The sequence below is a fragment of the Thunnus thynnus genome, chromosome 2 (genome assembly GCF_963924715.1).
Source record: "Thunnus thynnus chromosome 2, fThuThy2.1, whole genome shotgun sequence".
Taxonomy (NCBI): domain Eukaryota; kingdom Metazoa; phylum Chordata; class Actinopteri; order Scombriformes; family Scombridae; genus Thunnus; species Thunnus thynnus.
In genome coordinates, this window is record NC_089518.1 from 37686417 (window position 1) to 37703045 (window position 16629).

General features: G+C 40.1%; 1 protein-coding gene across 9 annotated transcripts in view; it reads right to left on the reverse strand.

Moving 5' to 3' along the window:
• Positions 1-16629, reverse strand: part of prdm6 (PR domain containing 6) — a 127150-nt gene that overhangs the window by 84492 nt on the left and 26029 nt on the right. For all 9 annotated transcript variants that reach the window (XR_010924551.1, XR_010924546.1, XR_010924544.1 and 6 more), the window contains 2 exons: positions 16054-16202; positions 14612-14770 (listed from right to left, as the gene is read on the reverse strand). Coding sequence is in view for 6 of the 9 variants with exons in the window: in XM_067573230.1 (XP_067429331.1) it covers positions 14612-14770; positions 16054-16202 (308 nt within the window). In the remaining 3 variants the exon portion in view is untranslated. The remainder of the gene's footprint in view (positions 1-14611; positions 14771-16053; positions 16203-16629) is intronic.

Consider the following 16629-nt stretch of genomic DNA (forward strand, 5'->3'; position numbering starts at 1 on the left):
CACACACACACACACACACACACACACACACACACACAGAGTGACGGCCTGTGTGTGTGTTTTAGAGGGTGGATTACTCTCTCTTACATTCATTGATCTCAGCTGTCAGTACTTACTGCTCTGTCACTGTCCACACACACACACACACACACACACACACACACACACAAGAACACAGTTTCATGCATCAGGGAGGCATGGAGGAGGAACTGTTTGCTTCATTCAGACTTTGCAAATATATTTTTTTTCATTATATCAAACTTTTTCACATTTTAGACGTTTCTGTCTTTAACCGTCCTGTTGTCATCGGGTCAGTTTTGACCCGCGAGGACAACAGGTGTCATTATGTGCTGTCATTAAAAAAACTGCAATGATTTCAAAACAGTATCCTGACTAAGAAATTATGAATTATTTTAACTATAGTTGAGATCAGAGGAAAATATGCTGATGGATTATGGCAGACTGGTTTCTTCTAACCCAAATCCCCCAAAAAACTGAAATGGTTTTAAACCAGTATCCTGACTAAACATTTACATATACCAGTCTGCCATAATCCTTATTTGTTAAGGATACCTGTTTACATGATACACTGTTTTTGGACTATATTATTATATTATGTGTTATTAATGCCTCACAAAGTGCAGATAGGAGCTTTTGCACTTGGTCCAAGTTGGAAGAGGTTCTACAAAACGATGCTCTAAATTCAGTTAATAATTTAAACTAAATTAAAAATAAAATTAAGTTTGTTTCCAGGTAAAAAGATGTAGTAAATGTAATAGTTACTACATTGTAGTATACTAGGGTCAGAATTTGCTTCCTGGTCCGCTGGAGATGAATGTTCAGTGATTGTGTAACTCACTTGTGCTGCAGCCTCTCTACACATCCAGGAACTCTGTGTTGTGTTTTTGTTTTGTTGTGTGACTTTTCTGTCACAACGGAGGGCGGGATTATCTGTCTATCATCAGACTGAATATGAGCAAAACCTTCCTTGTTCTCATCATCCAAAGTAAAATCCACCAATCAGAAAATTCTGCAGATAGGAGGTTTTGCACTTTGGCCATCGATATACATCATAATAAGGTCAGTATTGGCACTGATATGTATCAGATTGATGCATTCATACTTTAAATTTTTGGGCATCCACATTTGAGGACTACAAACTGTATTCAGGTCCTGATGGTGACCTCTCTCTGGGGGTTTGAGTCATCTGAGCTTCAGTCTCACAAGTCTGTGGAACGCTAAAATGAGAATATTTTTGTTGTTTTGTAGTGAAAACACTCTGTTTCTGAGTGACAGCTGTCAGTGATCGGCCTGCACAACGTCAACCAACAGCTGAGTGTGTGTGTGTGTGTGTGTGTGTGTGTGTGAGAGACAGAAAGTGCGTCTGAGGTATACTAACAGTGTTTTCACCTTTTGACCTTATTACAGAGAGTAAATCTTCTTGTTGTCTGCAAGCCGAGCAGACGCTAGAGATACCCTGTGTGTGTGTGTGTGTGTGTGTGTGTGTGTGTGTGTGTGTGTGTGTGTGTGTGTGTGTGTGTGTGTGTGTTTCCAGACAGGAATGTGCTTCATTTATCAGTTAAAAACACTTAACCGCCGCTCCGTACCAACACTGGCATGTAAATGGCTGCGTCGCCATCAGAGGACGATGTGTGTGTGACGAGCGTGTGTGTGTTAAATGTGTTTATCGCGGGGTGTGTGACGTGCGCGCGTGTCAATAAGTCACTAATGCAGCCGCCGGTTATCTCCTCCGAAGGTGTTACGACACTTTCTCACACACGGAAACATACAAGAGTGTATCTGAAGCTTTTTAAAACCAAAACATCTGAAATCCTCCGTCAGCAGAGGTCAGCAGAGGTCAGCAGAGGTCAGCAGAGGTCAGCAGAGGTCAGTCTGCAGGTTTTCAGGCTAACAAAGTTTTTATTTTTGGATTAAAACTACTGAGAGATGATTCAATATTTTTATATTAAAGTGATTTCCATCAACTACAAATACCGATAAGATGTGACATTAGTGGATGTTTACTGTATTAATCTGTATTAATTCTGTTGTGTACCATGAATTTTATAATTTTATGTCATTTTATTCTAAAATGACATAAGTTGTCTATTAGAGTAACTCTGGCTCATTCACAGTTTTTTCTGTCGTATGAACACTGTCCCTGTCAAATAAATACAATAAAATAAAGAAATATTTCCCCCTGAAGTATTTAAGCTATTTACTGTTTGTGCAGTAGGAAGCAACCACTAATCCTGCAGACTGTCAGTCCTGTCGACCAAAACATCATAAAGCAACAAAAGTTTCATTAAGACATAACGGTGTGCAAGAACTTTAAATCTCTGTTTCAAAGTAACTGTTTCAAATGTGGTCATTAAAATAGAAAATAGTAATTAAATGTATTAATATCACTGAGCACTTCTCTATTAAATTTACAGATTTGCAAATTTGGGGGCACCTCGGGTCATTGCTGGTGGGAGACCATACACGTATATTCTGGGACTGTCCGAAGCTGTCAGGTTACTGGCATGACACACAAAATGAGATTTAAAAATGCTTAAAAATAGAGATGCTGTTAGAACCGTCTTACTTTCTTGTGGGAATTATTGCCAAAAAGTAGAAAATAATAGTCAGATATCATTACTGAGAATTCTCATGGCTGAAAGCTCAGGAGAGAGAAGATAAAGGACGTCTATTATATGAAAAACATAACAGCAAAGTTACAACTAAAGACAGACGTGTTCTTGACCAAAACGTCACTGATTATTTTTTTGGTGTATATGTACGTATGTATGTATTTGTAACTTTTTTTGTTTTGCTTTGTTTTGTTTTTTTTAAAATTTGTTTATTTATTCATTTTATTTTTTTTTTATTTACCTTTTTTTATTATTATTATTATTCATTTTATTTACTTATGCACTGATCATGGCTGTATGGACGATGGACACATGATGGAAGGTCAAAAATCATGAACAGACTCTTAACATTGCTTCATTTACACCTGTATGAATGTAAATATTTGAAAAGCTGATTGTACTGTTTGACTGCAATTTAGAAAAGGAAATAAAATAAGTTAAAAATTTTTTTTTTTTTTTTACAGATTTGCTAAAAATTGTAATGTGCAAAATTTGCTAAAGAAAGTTAAAATTGCTCCAGGTGAACACATATATGTTCGCAGTTATCTCTGAGTTGTGACTTGTGTCAAAAAGTTCAAAAAATATTCTAAATTTCAAACTTAAAATTATCCAAATGTTATGAAATATTTCCCAAAATGAACAAGTTTGTGTCACTGACTTCATCTGGTTGTAATTTCAGGTCTGCTTTGACCTTTGACACCCAACAGTAATGTCAGAGAAAAAGACTCCTGCTGTGGTGCAATTACAAGCTACTGGAAATTTAAATCTACAAGACAAACTACAGATAAATTATAATGATGTTAAGAAGAGAAAAAGTTTGTTTCACTACTGATTTTCAGATGTCAGATATCGGAGATTCTCAAAAACAAATTAACTTCTGCAAAACTGCATAAATAAATGCTTGATAGTGATGTAAAGGCCCCCTAATACATAATTAATGCTCTAAAATATAGAATATACTGCAGGCACAAGCTTCTACATGAGTAAATATATTAGATGGTGTGTTTTTGGTCATTATCTTGATCATATAGAGCAACAAGTCTCTTCTGTCTGATTCTCAGACTGTCAGCTGTATAAAGACACAATATCAACGTCAGAAAAAGTCCGACTGTCAGTCTACTTCTTCTTCTTCTTTCTCCACAGAACACACTGGTGTCTTCTTCTTCTTCTTCTTTTTCAGTCCAAATCCTGTAAAACTGTTCCTGAGAGCCGATCAATGCTTGCACGCTTCTGTTCTACAGCTAATCAATGAAACTCTACTAATTCTACTGTTATCTGCTCTCTTCATCGGCCTCGTCCTCCTCCTCCTTATCTCGCCACGTCTCCTCCTCCTTCCTCCTCCTCCTCTCCCTCCTCCTTCACCTCTTCCTCCTTTACCCTAATCTTACTTTGTCCCTTCCTCCTGCTGCAGGTGATGGACAAAATAATGTAAACACCTCATGAAAAAGGCAAATGATCTGTTCCCTAAACTGCAAGATCATCAGTTGAAAAAAAAAGCTAAATAATTGACAGTTAAAGCTCCACCAAAATCAATTAATGTAGCTTTAATAACAACTGTGAACATCATGTCAGACTCACAGTATCGTAACACTGTTTGCATTGTGTAATTGCAAAGGAAAGAATTTCTTAAGGTAGTCAAAATCATTAAGCGGGGCCTAAACTGCACTAAAATTTCTGGCGCTGCTGCAAAATCGTGCCAGAAAGATGTTATTAAGGAAAAGTTTACACATGACAAATTCATTTTTTTCTTTACCACTCAGCGAACATGTAGGAAACATACCTTTTAGGTAGCACATTGTCTAAATGTGTTCTTTACCACTGTACGATCTGTGTGTAATGTGTGATGAACCTACAGTGACTCTGCAGCTCCTCTCGGCTTTACAGAGCTTCATAGTGAGTTTCAGCTCATTGTTTATCTGTCCGGCTGCAACTTTGCTGTTTTATTTCACTCTCAGTGCTCTCATAGTGTCATTTTTGGGCCGCAGCAGGCAGCTGTTTTCAGAGAAAAAGCTCTAAAAAGCCACTGTACACTACCTGCTCAGCGCCAAACAGCAAACAGACACAGTTAGCTGTAGACTAGCTGGTGAACATAGTGGAGCATTTAGCAGCTAAAGAGCCAGATATTTCCCTCAGGAGTTGGTAGAGAGCAAAAACAGAGCTAAAAGAGAGTGAATATTAGACTTATGTTGACCAGTCGGACAGAAACACGACTCCAGATGAATGATAATGTTGCTCCGTAACTGCTGGATGTGGAAATAAACAACTGTTTGCTAACAAGTTCAACATATCAACTTAAAAGTTGATGATATGTCAGTGTTGTGTTTACTACTTGTTTCTGCTGAAAAGGACAGAAGACAAAACATCAGTTAACGCAGCTTTAAAATCTCCCTCCACACATTTAACACGTTTTCATCTTCCTCTTCATCCTCTAAATCCTCTGTCCCTCCTCTTTTGTCTCAGTCTTCCTTCACTCCTCCGCTTCAATCTTTCCTTATGATTCTTACCTGATTATTCCTATCTGAGACAAAACATACTGTTACTCACTCTCCACATCCAGCTGATTCTACTCATTGTTGTCATTCTGGATGTTAAATCTTCTGTAACCACAGAATGCGTTCATACTTGGCTTGCCAGGTGAAATGAAATGAAGGTTAAATAAAACCAAAATAAAGCCATAGTCTCGCTCATTCATCCTGTCCATGACACACTGGTATTCAGTCACCACATCTTTCAGTGTTCTTAAACACAACCTGTCGTTTAGGAGTCCATTTTTCAGCTGTAGGCCTCATAAACTCTGCTGCCATCACTGCCTTCACCACCACCACCGCCGCCGTCATGCCCTAGAGCAACATTCTGGGCCTCCACACATCCATTGAGAGCCGCTTCACCATCTGAAACTGTGTTTTCAGCGAGCAGTGAGCCGACTCATAAATCAGAGGGGTAATAATGGTTCAGAGAAACAGATAATATTTGGATAACCGACTCTGATTCACCTCAGCGTCACCAGCAGCCAGATCCAGTCTGCAGGCAGAGCTCGCTGCTTTCTCACACAACATGGAGGGCGAGGGAGGAGCAGCAGAGCGTGACGCACCAACACCACCACATGAAGCACCACCACCCACACCAAGGTACCACCACCCAGACCAACGCACCACCACCTGCAAGACTGAGGTACAATGACTCAGCCTGAGGTACCACCACCTACAGGTACCACTGACCACCTGACCAACATACACCACCCACAGGACTGATGTACCACCACCTACAGGACTGAGGACTGAGGTACCACCACCCACAGGACTGAGATACAACCACTCACAGGACTGAGGTATCACCACCTGCATGACTGAGGAACCATCACCCAAAGGGTTGAGGTACCACGGCCTAGAGGCCTGAAGTAAAACCACCTACAGGATTGAGGACTGAGGTATCACCACCTATAGGACAGAGGTACAACCACCCAAGGTCTGAGGAACCACCACCTAAAGGACTGAGGACTGAGGTACCACCACCTATAGGACAGAGGTACAACCACCCAAGGTCTGAGGAGCCACCACCCACAGGACTAATAAACCACTGGCCACAGAACTGATGTATCACAACCACCAGACCAATGCACTACCATCTACAGGACTGAGGTACCACCACCTAGACAGGACACCAAGACATCAGACACTTTGACATGTGAGCAGAAGAAGTGGTGGATCAACATCACCAACACTGCAATCGGTAGATGACCTGCTCTGCCTGCTGAGCCACAGCCAGTCAACCTTAAGGGACCAGTATACTCCACCAGAACTGCTTTTTGGATGGTGGAACAGCATCTGAAACCTCCTCTCCCCTCACCTTTCCAACGCTGGCACTGGGGAGGCTGTGTCCAACCATTACTGTAACTTTCCGAACACAAATATATCAATATTTTACACCCACCTCATGCTATGATTTGGCAGCTTGCAGAGGTTCACTCTGCATCTCTCTTTTTTCATTCATTATACAACTATTTCTGTCACTTTAACGTGTAGCCGTTTGGAATAACTACAAACACGTTTGCCTCCCGATGTGGTCAGACAACGCATCGTACAAACTAGTTATTTTTTAGCACAACTCGACCCTTACTCTCAAGGTCTAAAACTCTTGTCTTGAGACGGGGACGGTAAAATAGAGATTAAAGAACAATACATACAGATCGTGCAGGACAGAAAAACACAAGAAGATTGAGAAAATAAGAGAAGAGAAACTCATTTTCAATGTTTGTCTGGTCAACTATGATGACAGTACCTTTATTGACAAACAGTCGCGCTAATAGGCTGAAGAAGAGAACTGTGGGTACCACGATGAACATGAAGAGAACATGATAACTGTTTGTACTGGAGCTAATCACAGCATGTAAAGCCTCTACAGGCACCAACACAGGAGAGGAAACAACCAGCGGCTCTATCGCTGTGAAAAAACACACTGATCAAACACACGACTGGATTATAAAGAGACTGCGCACACATGTACACACACTCTCTGTGTTATTCTAACATGAAGGTCCTGATGGAAAACCCCAGTCTTTGTTCTTGAACCCCTGCGGTTACCATGCCTACAGGGTGATGTCACACAGAGCGGAGAAATGAACCCGAGTCACCGAGTGGGTTTAACCAAACAGCACCGAACTGTGGGCTGGTTTCTAGTGCGGCCGACAGTTTGACCTGCAGATCATCTAGATCGCTTTTTAACAAACAACCTACAAATATCGACAACAGGTCACAACAGGAGCAGAGAGGATCTAAGAAAAGCCTGGTAACATGAACAATGCATGCTGCGTCTGTAGCCAAGAAAAACGCCTCACATCAGTGACTTGAATGTGTCTCTTCATCATATTAGAGACTGAAGAACATTCAGGAGTATTTTGGCGAGGAGGACGCTGTGTTGACTACAGAGTTTTCCCTCGAGTCAGTTTCAATATTCACTGTTTTCACACAGATTTGATTACTCTATACCAAACATACTCAATATGCAGACTCCAGTCTGGATCTGGACTGAAGAACAATTTAATTCAGACCAGGAACAAACTTTAACCGCAACCTGAACCAGACCGCTTTTGAATGACACATCACTGTCACCTCAGCTGTCATCTTTATTCAGCCGCCTGCTAATCGCCACAGTTAGCGAGGTTGTTGTCGGATGTCGGAGCTCCGGTTGATGAAGTAAAATGTGTTGTTCAAAACTAGCTGATACAAAAAAAAAGAAAGACTGACAGAGAAAAACATGTGTTTAAGGACTGGACTGAGAATCAGGCATTCATTTTGCCCGAGGGACGTATGAGACCATTGTGTTTGATTTGCATATGAAACAGTGTCCATAGCGAAGAGCAATAACATAAGACGCCACTCCAACACCAAACATGGCCGTTTTAAACTAAACTATCCCAAAAGTTCTTACAAAGAGGTAAGAACCACAAAACTGAGTTGAAGTTGTTATTTCAAACCTCCAGCTGCAGCATTTTCAACAGTGAATAGAGTGAAAAACTCACTAATAAACACTTACAGCAGTGTTTCTGTCTGGCCATCAAACCTTTTTATGCTCAAGTTTAAGGACTTGGTTCCACAATAAAGGAGTCCTGTCCACCATTAATAGAGAAATATCATTCATGTTCAGAGTTCTGGAGTTTTTGTACTGAAATATCATTTAATGCCCTTACTGGACCTTTGATGTGGTGGAAAATTTATTAAGTGGACCTCTGAGACTTGTATTTTAGTATTCCTGCTCGACAACTTTATGGCTGCCACAGAAATACAGATAAAATCATAAAACAAAAATATTATAAACCCTGAGGTGGGCCATGGCGCAGAGATGGTGGTTTGCTCCTATGAGTGTCCTGCCTTGACACCTTCTCCTACTATTATTGTTATTATTATTACTAGTCATATCTTTATTATTATTATTATCATTTTTATTGTTATTATTATGCTTCTCTGTGTCTCTCTCCCCCCTCCCTCCTTCTTTCTCTCTGAACCCGAACAGTCAAGGCCATTGGCTGCCCACCTAGATCCCGGTTCTGCTTGATGTTTCTTCCCGTTAAAGGGGAGTTTTTCCTTGCTGCTGTCGCCAAGTGCTGCTCATGGGGGAATGTTGGGGTTTGTAAATTAAAGAGTAGAGTACAGTCTAGACCTGCTCTATATGAAAAGTGACCCGAGTTAACTTTTCTTATGATTTGGTGCTCTATAAATAAAACTGAACTGAATTGAATATTCGATTGTTATTATTGTTGAAGTGAACCCAGGTGATAGAAGTCATGAACAGGCCGATTACGAATCATTAAAGTGGATCTGAGCTGGATAAAGTGGGGAAGCACTTCATGTTGCTTCAAACAAACTGAAATCTGAGTGCTTTTAAAAGTCAACGCTTTCTAAACTCACGTCAGTTCATGGTTCAACTTTTTAACTCTCAAGATAAACAACAGCATCAGCAAATGTCCAAAAAGGAAACGCTGTCTCCTAGAAATGATGTTTATGTACGACTAAATTGCAACAGCTAATAAGTTTTGAAGGAAATATAATGCAGCCTGAATTACTTTACTTTACTTTTTCAACTAGGCTGCAGGTTAGGTATGCAATCTGAATCCAGCACAGGAACGGCGGACTCCGCCACTACAAATAAAAGCTACTATATCGAGAGCTAATTACTGAACATAAATACTGAATGGGCGAAAATTTGATTAAAATCTTAAGGATTGTAACTTTAAAAAGGACTTGAAAACTTTTTGCGTCAATCAGCTGTAAATTGACTATCGAGTGTTCCATTTTCATGACCTTTAAAGGTATCGCTGGCGTCTTGCACCTCTGACATCACAGTGTTGTCAAGACTCCCTCAATTGCTGCTTTGCATCAGTGTGGTCATTCCCGCTTCTTTTATTCATAAATTCCGTCGATAAAAGCTCAGAACGCCTCACTGAAATCCAAGCAAGAGAAGCACAACATGTAATTTGACATTGAAAACCATTTACGATTATGTAATCGCACTGATGATGTCAATGGCGATCAGAGCCTTTAATAAAAGCCAGAATTCAGACAGTTACACAAACATTAGATAATGACATCACTCAGGAAAACATTACGGGGCCTTTACTGGACGCTCAGACCACAAACCACTAAAAACATAAAGTCAATAAGGAGTGTGTGGAGAACACAGCATCAGATACGCTGACGGACGGACGGACGTGAACAGATCAACAGATGAATTCAGCTGCAAGAACCAGATTAAGAAAATAGTTTTATCTGTTTTATGATGCAAAAAAGCCGAGATGCCAACAGGCGTTTTGGAATTTCTCTGAATCCTCATGTGTCCCATCAACGTCCCACACTAGCAAAATATTTTGCCTCAAACTGTGCAGCTGAAGTTTTCCTTTCTTTGCTGCTCTGAAGTTACGATGTTCGAGGCTGTTTTCACTGACTCTGTGCTGACAGCTCGTCCAGTCGGAGATCTGTCCAAAAGAAAACTCCTGTAAAAACCCCGGAGGACGAGGTCAGAGCCGTGACATCGGGAACCCTTTCTCCTGTTTTTACTGCAAATTCTTTTCAATCAAGAAGGCCTCAGTGTTCGGACCGGGAGGTCAACGGTTCGAATACTCGGGAAAATCCGGGATGAGAGAGAATGAGAAACTGTCTTCTTCTCTTCCTTCAACATGTCATTTCCTCCAGTACTGAACTACAGCACCGTAGAGAGAGAGAGTTCTGGCACTTTCTAGTTTGTTCTCATCGTTCCAGTTATCTGATGGCAGATTGTTCACATTCAACATCACATGAACTCACAAATTATCACTGATAATTCATCTTTCTCCCTCTTTGTGTCAGGCTTTACTTATGTCTTTCCTTTCTCAACCAATCTGAAGGCTAAAATGTATTAAATGTACTTTTTTTTTACTTAAAGCTGCACTAACTAAAGCCCAATCTGATTTGAGAAATAATTTGTTGCTGATGTGGTTTTTCCACAACAACAAGTTCAGTCACCCAGTAGGACATTATAAAAAATTACATCTCCTCCTTCACTGTAAAGTTCATTCTCAGTGTTTGCATACTGGATCACGATTGGCTCCGAACTAGCTGTGATGTCATGAATCCTGCTCGTAGGTTCACGTGTTAAACTGAGATTTAAAGTGAACTCAGAGAACCTTTTCCTCCTCCAGCAGATGAATGTGAACATACATCATTCTGCACAGAGAAGAAGAACAAACATCCAACTGAAGGAACAAGAAGAAAAACATGTTTTTGAGCGGAGGAGGACGTTAAGTAAAAGAAACAATGACACAGTAGAGGAGAGTGAATGTTTGACTGATAGGATGTCAGTGTTTAGTTTGGGATTTTTTCCCCCAGGTGACCTAAAGAAATAAATAATAGATAGATGATTTGCAGATAAATGATCCACCTCTCTTCTCTCCTTTCCTCTGATGTTTGTTTGCTTCCCTTTCTTCCTCTTCTCGTCTTTATGCTTCTTTCTATCCTTCCCTTCTTTCCTTCTTTTTACTTTTCATCTTTCCTTCCTTTCCTTCCTTTTGACTGATCTGAAACTGTAAGTGTATGAAAATGGTCTTTACCTCACTTTAAACACTTGAGTACATTTTACTGTTAATTCTTGTTTTTACTGAAGTATAAAACACTAATACAGGACAGTAAAGTAAGTAAATAACTACATTTCGGCTTCAAATATCGATTATTTATTTATATTATTATAAATATAGTTTATTTTCCCAATAAAATCCATTAATGATTCACACAGTAACAGCATCAACAATTACCAGACTTCAAGGCAACATCCTTTAAAACTCAACGATATTCAGTTTATTATGATAAAAAACAGAGAAAAGCAACAGATACTCATATTTGAGAAGCTACCAGAGAATAGTTGCTGTTTTGCTTGAAAAATTAATTAACTGATTATTCAATTATCAAAATTGTTCATGAATTTTTCTGCTGAATTGATTAATTGTACTTTTTTAAACGATGCTTTAAAAAGGATTTACTTCCTTCCACTGTTGTCAAAGACGTTCCTACATCAGAATCAGAATAAATAACACTCATATTCAAGTAATGTTTGTGTTAAAAGCTCTTTCTCGTGACTCTTTAACACAGAGTGATAAAGCTGCAGGTCCGACAGCTGCAGATTTATTCCTCCATAAACTGAGACTCAAACAGCGACTTCTGCCTGGAAGAGGATCAATTTGTCGAGCCGTAAAATACTGCAGCACCAGAAAATCCTCTACCGGTCCACCCGCGTGTAACGGCAAGTGTCTTAATTAAAACTGGCCCTTCCTGGACACCATAGACAACATGACACAAGCTCCCCTGATTGGCTATAGGACACACATCTCTTCCTGTTTTGGGGAGCATCAATAAGTGAGTTTAACAACCGGTGAGTTTTAATGGGATCTGTGTGTAAAGCTTCTTCATCAATAGGACTAATGACCGGTTTAAGCCCGGCAGCCGATAAACTGCCGATGGTTAGAGCCGGGTGATCGGATCAGCATCTCTCCAGGGCGGAAGGCTTCAAAGGCTGGTTCGAGACCCCACAGAGGGACGCGGCTCGACTCTGCTGGGTCCAAATACAACAAAGATGTTTCATTCAGACTCAGGCAGAGCTGGAAAACATCTTCTCATCTGCTTGTCCATATATTTATCTAGTGGTGTCGTTCAGTCTTAAAACCAAACCAGAGCTAAAAGGAGCATCAATACTGGACTAATTGATTAATAATTTAGTTTATTAAATGACAGTAACATTTAGATTTTATGTCACACAACCTGCAGAAAAGAGCAAGAGCTGCAGGAGTGTAGTGAGTAGAAGAAGAAAAGGAAAAAGGCTCTTCATCATCATCACCATCATCGTCTTAGTGATGAGACATTATAATATGCAGATTAATAAGGCAGACGTCATGTTACAGGTGAAGAGAGGCAACGACTTATTTGTCCTTTATGTGGATGTTAAGAATGTGTCCAAAACTGTACAGATGCATTTTCAATCTATGCTGAAAAAAAAACGTGTGGAGGGGAAAAAAAATATTGCAAAAAAAAAAATGTCTACGCTTGGCTGAGGCAGAGACGTCGGCGCGTCGATGAAAGCAAAATGTGACAAAGTTCAATGTAAACAGACGTAGTGAATAAATGACGTAGGTGAAGCGTGTTGACTTAAACATCAGTCAGACTTCCACTGAAGAAACATCACATCTGTAACGTTCCTCAAATTAACACATGAAACTAACAGAAATGTCATATTTCCATCACGGATTTTTTTTTTTACATCTGATCTAATCTGATCTGTCAAAAGTCGTATAAAACCTTTCATGTCTCCAGAGGAAGCTGTGAGAAATGATGTCACTTGTGTCGGCGTCGGTTTGAAGACGTTTGAAAAGTAAAACAATCTGTTAATGTGAAGTTAGAGAGACCTCTGCAGCTCCTCATCTCTGCTAGCAGATCCAGGCTACGTTAGCCGCTACTAGCATAACACACACAAATGTCTGGCTGAACTGCCTGTGGTCGAGTTGCATTGTGGGTAATGTAGGCACCAGAGAGAAAGGATATCACCGCTTCTGCTGCTTCATGATGATGATTTAGGAGTGAAATGATAAATCTGTGGAGTAGCCCTTTAATAGCTGGAAGTGATTGACAGGTGAGATCTCTCTACTCGACATCTGAACTGATGAAAAAAATATTTCCAAAGTTCTCCGTTTTAAGCACAAATCCTGACATGATGAGCTCCCTGCTCCTGCTGGACTTGGCCTATAATGCCCCCCCCCCTTTTCCCGACCTCTGACCCCCAGACCCTCAAACCACCACCTCCCCTCCCCCCTCAGCTTCACCTCCACCCTCCTCCCTCCTCCTCCTCCTCCTGACGTCCTGCTGCGGTCAACAGCAGAGAGACTGATGTCCGGTCAACCGACGTCTGACTGACCTTTACCAGCTCGGCCACGAGGGACTCATCTATCTCTCCGCCCTCCCAGCATCCTTCACTCTCTCTCTGTCTACCGGCATATCCCTCGCTCTCTCTCTCATGCTAATGCAGCTGTTTATAACTGCCACATTGACTTTCTCCTGCCACTGTATGTAAATACAATCTGCTCTGATCAATGGACTGAGAGGTGACATGAAGCTGACCACAACCGCACACGCATACAAAAACAACACCATAACGCCAGAAACACGCCACCACGAAGCAACACGCAAACAACATGAACAGGAACAGTAGAGCGTGTGCATGTGTACGCGGTTATTTCACTCATCGCTCTGGACGGAGGGAAGTGACAGGAAATGGTTTGTAATAAACACTCAGCAGGAGAGTTGAAGGTGAAGCAAAAGACGCTGCGTGAGGTGAATTTGAGTCGAAAATCCCTCTCGGAGTCGTAACTCAAATCTAACACGCAGACATGAAATCAGTCTGACTTAAACATCTCTAATAATAATAATAAACCTCCATAAATCCACTTAGAAACCAGAGGCTTCACATTTATACGTGTTCTTCAGTATCACATCAGTCTGTAGACAGGCTGATTTAGCAGTTTTAATGGTGCCGATTTGCTAAAATCTAAACAAATATCTGGGCTGAGAAGAGGACGTCAGTATCTACATGTAGCTGACATCACAGCAGCACATTTGATGAGCTTTAATGTTGGTTTTGTTTTATTTTCTATGGTTATACTGGTTCCCATACAGGCCTGTATGTTGGTGTTTCAATGTTTCCAATCATCAGATTAGCAAAAACATTTTTGACTTCCTTAATTTTTGCACAAAAGTCATTTTTCACACTGAGCTGATCCAAAAAGAAGTAGCAAAGCAATCACTGAACAGTTATAGTAATAAACATGACCCCACTGGTAATGTTCAAATCACCTCCTGCACTGGCATACATCCAGTCTGAACAGGGCTTCAGAGAGGTTAAGATTAAGATGCACATCAGAACGCAAACTGACAACATCTCTCGGCTCTGCTGCTCGTCCGTCCACTCACCTCCCACAGGTGTCGCGTGTTCCTGACGGCTCCGGACTGATGTTTGTCCACCAGCAGAGGGACTCCCTGAAACGGACCGATCCAGGTTCCCTGAGGGATCCTCTGAGCCGCACAGATCCCATAACCCAGACCAGGAACTGTACTGGTGCACAGACACACCTGCACACACACACACACACAACAGGGACATCAGGGTTGAGAAAACACAGAACATGTCACCAGGAAGGAGGTCGAACGTCCCGGCGTGCAACAGCCAGTTAACAAACTGATGTTCTGTTCACATGTAACACACACGGGTCCACGCTTTGGATCAGCGGTGAACAGCTGGAGGTTAAAGGTGAGCATAAGTTGCATCATTCAGCTGATAATTATCCTCATTATGAATTAATCTGCAGATTATTTTCTTGACCGTCGTTCGGCCAATAAAAATGAAGCAAACTGTCCGTCCTGTTTGTTTTGTCAGTTTAACAGTCCAAAACCTCAAAATATTCAATTTACGGTGAGAAAAAGCAGCAAATCCTCACAGAGGAGAAGCTGCAACCAGAGAAAGATTGTTAGTTTTACTTGGAAATGAATTTTAAGATTAATTAATTTTCAGTCTTTCTTCTTCTTTTTTTCTGCAAACCTGCTAAACATGTTTTTATTTGAAGAATTTGAAGCTTTCCTGTGTCTCTGTGTGACAGTAAACTGAATCTCTTTGATCAGACAAAAACAAGACATTTGAAGGAGTAAACATGGACTCTAAGAAATTAATAACAGACATTTTTTTTTATTATTTTCTGACATTTCATTAACAAAACAATCCACAAATTAATCAAGAAAATAATCAGCAGATTAGTCCATAATGAAAATAATTGTTAGTTGCAGCCTTGAACTGATTATTGGTGACTGAAAAACGCACATGATGTCATAAAAACTGTCTCAAGTTATTAGATTTTGTGCATGTTGTCAGACAATAAATCAATAAGTTCATTTCACGCGACATCAAATAAAAAACTTTGTAAAGGTTCATATTTTTTCATGTTAATTGAATCAACAGATTAAAAAAAAAGCTGTAATTGATACTGATGTGATGAAAATGATGCTGAATATCAAATACAGATATTTGTTGAGTTATCACACATTTTATTTAAAAAACGTCACTAAACTCATAACATTTGATCAGAAAATCATATTTTTTTATTACGTGTTTTTATTCTAATTTTTTAAAATTGCTTTATGAGAAAGGAAATGCTGTAAAAATATAGAAATATTTATTTCTATTATTTACTTTTTTACTTGGTGGGCTTCACAGTCTCGACGTCTCCTTCTTATAAAATATGATCTGTATAATAAGTTCATGCTCATAAATGTGGAGGAAACGTGTTTTTTTTTTGTGAAATACATAATGTAGACTTGCTTTTAACTGTGTGAGAAAAGACAAACAGACAGGAAGTTCTCACCTCTCTGGGCAGGTCTCTCAGCCAATCAGGGACGTCCGGCAGGGTGACGGGTGCCGGCGTGCTGCTGGTGCCGACGAGCCGCCGCAGAGAGTGAAGAGGACCGTGCATCGGACACTCGCCGTTCCTGTTGTCTGCACACATGTCGCAACCTGCAGAGAGAAGAAGAGAAGAAGAGATTTCACTGACTTTTACCTTTTATAACAAAAAATAAACCCAACAAAACATTTGTAGAAAACTAAACTCCTCCAGTAAAACGCTGCGTTCAGGTGCTGAACTCTGATTTTATAAATAGTTTGACTCTTTATGTTGTTTCAGCTGAGTTTCTCTTTCCTGAGACAAGAAACGTATTTTAACATTTAGACACATTTTTAAAACATCAGTTTAACACATTTCATGAAACAGCAGAGTAGTTAATAATGTGAGATTATAAACATATAACATTACTTCAATTCATACAACAGTTTATGTATATTTTGAAGTACTAAAGCTGGTTTTTACTAAGGTCGTGTTCAGCCTGTACTGCACTACCTGCACTCTCACTACTAACTGTGTTTTGCTGTGTATATTTAACAGTAT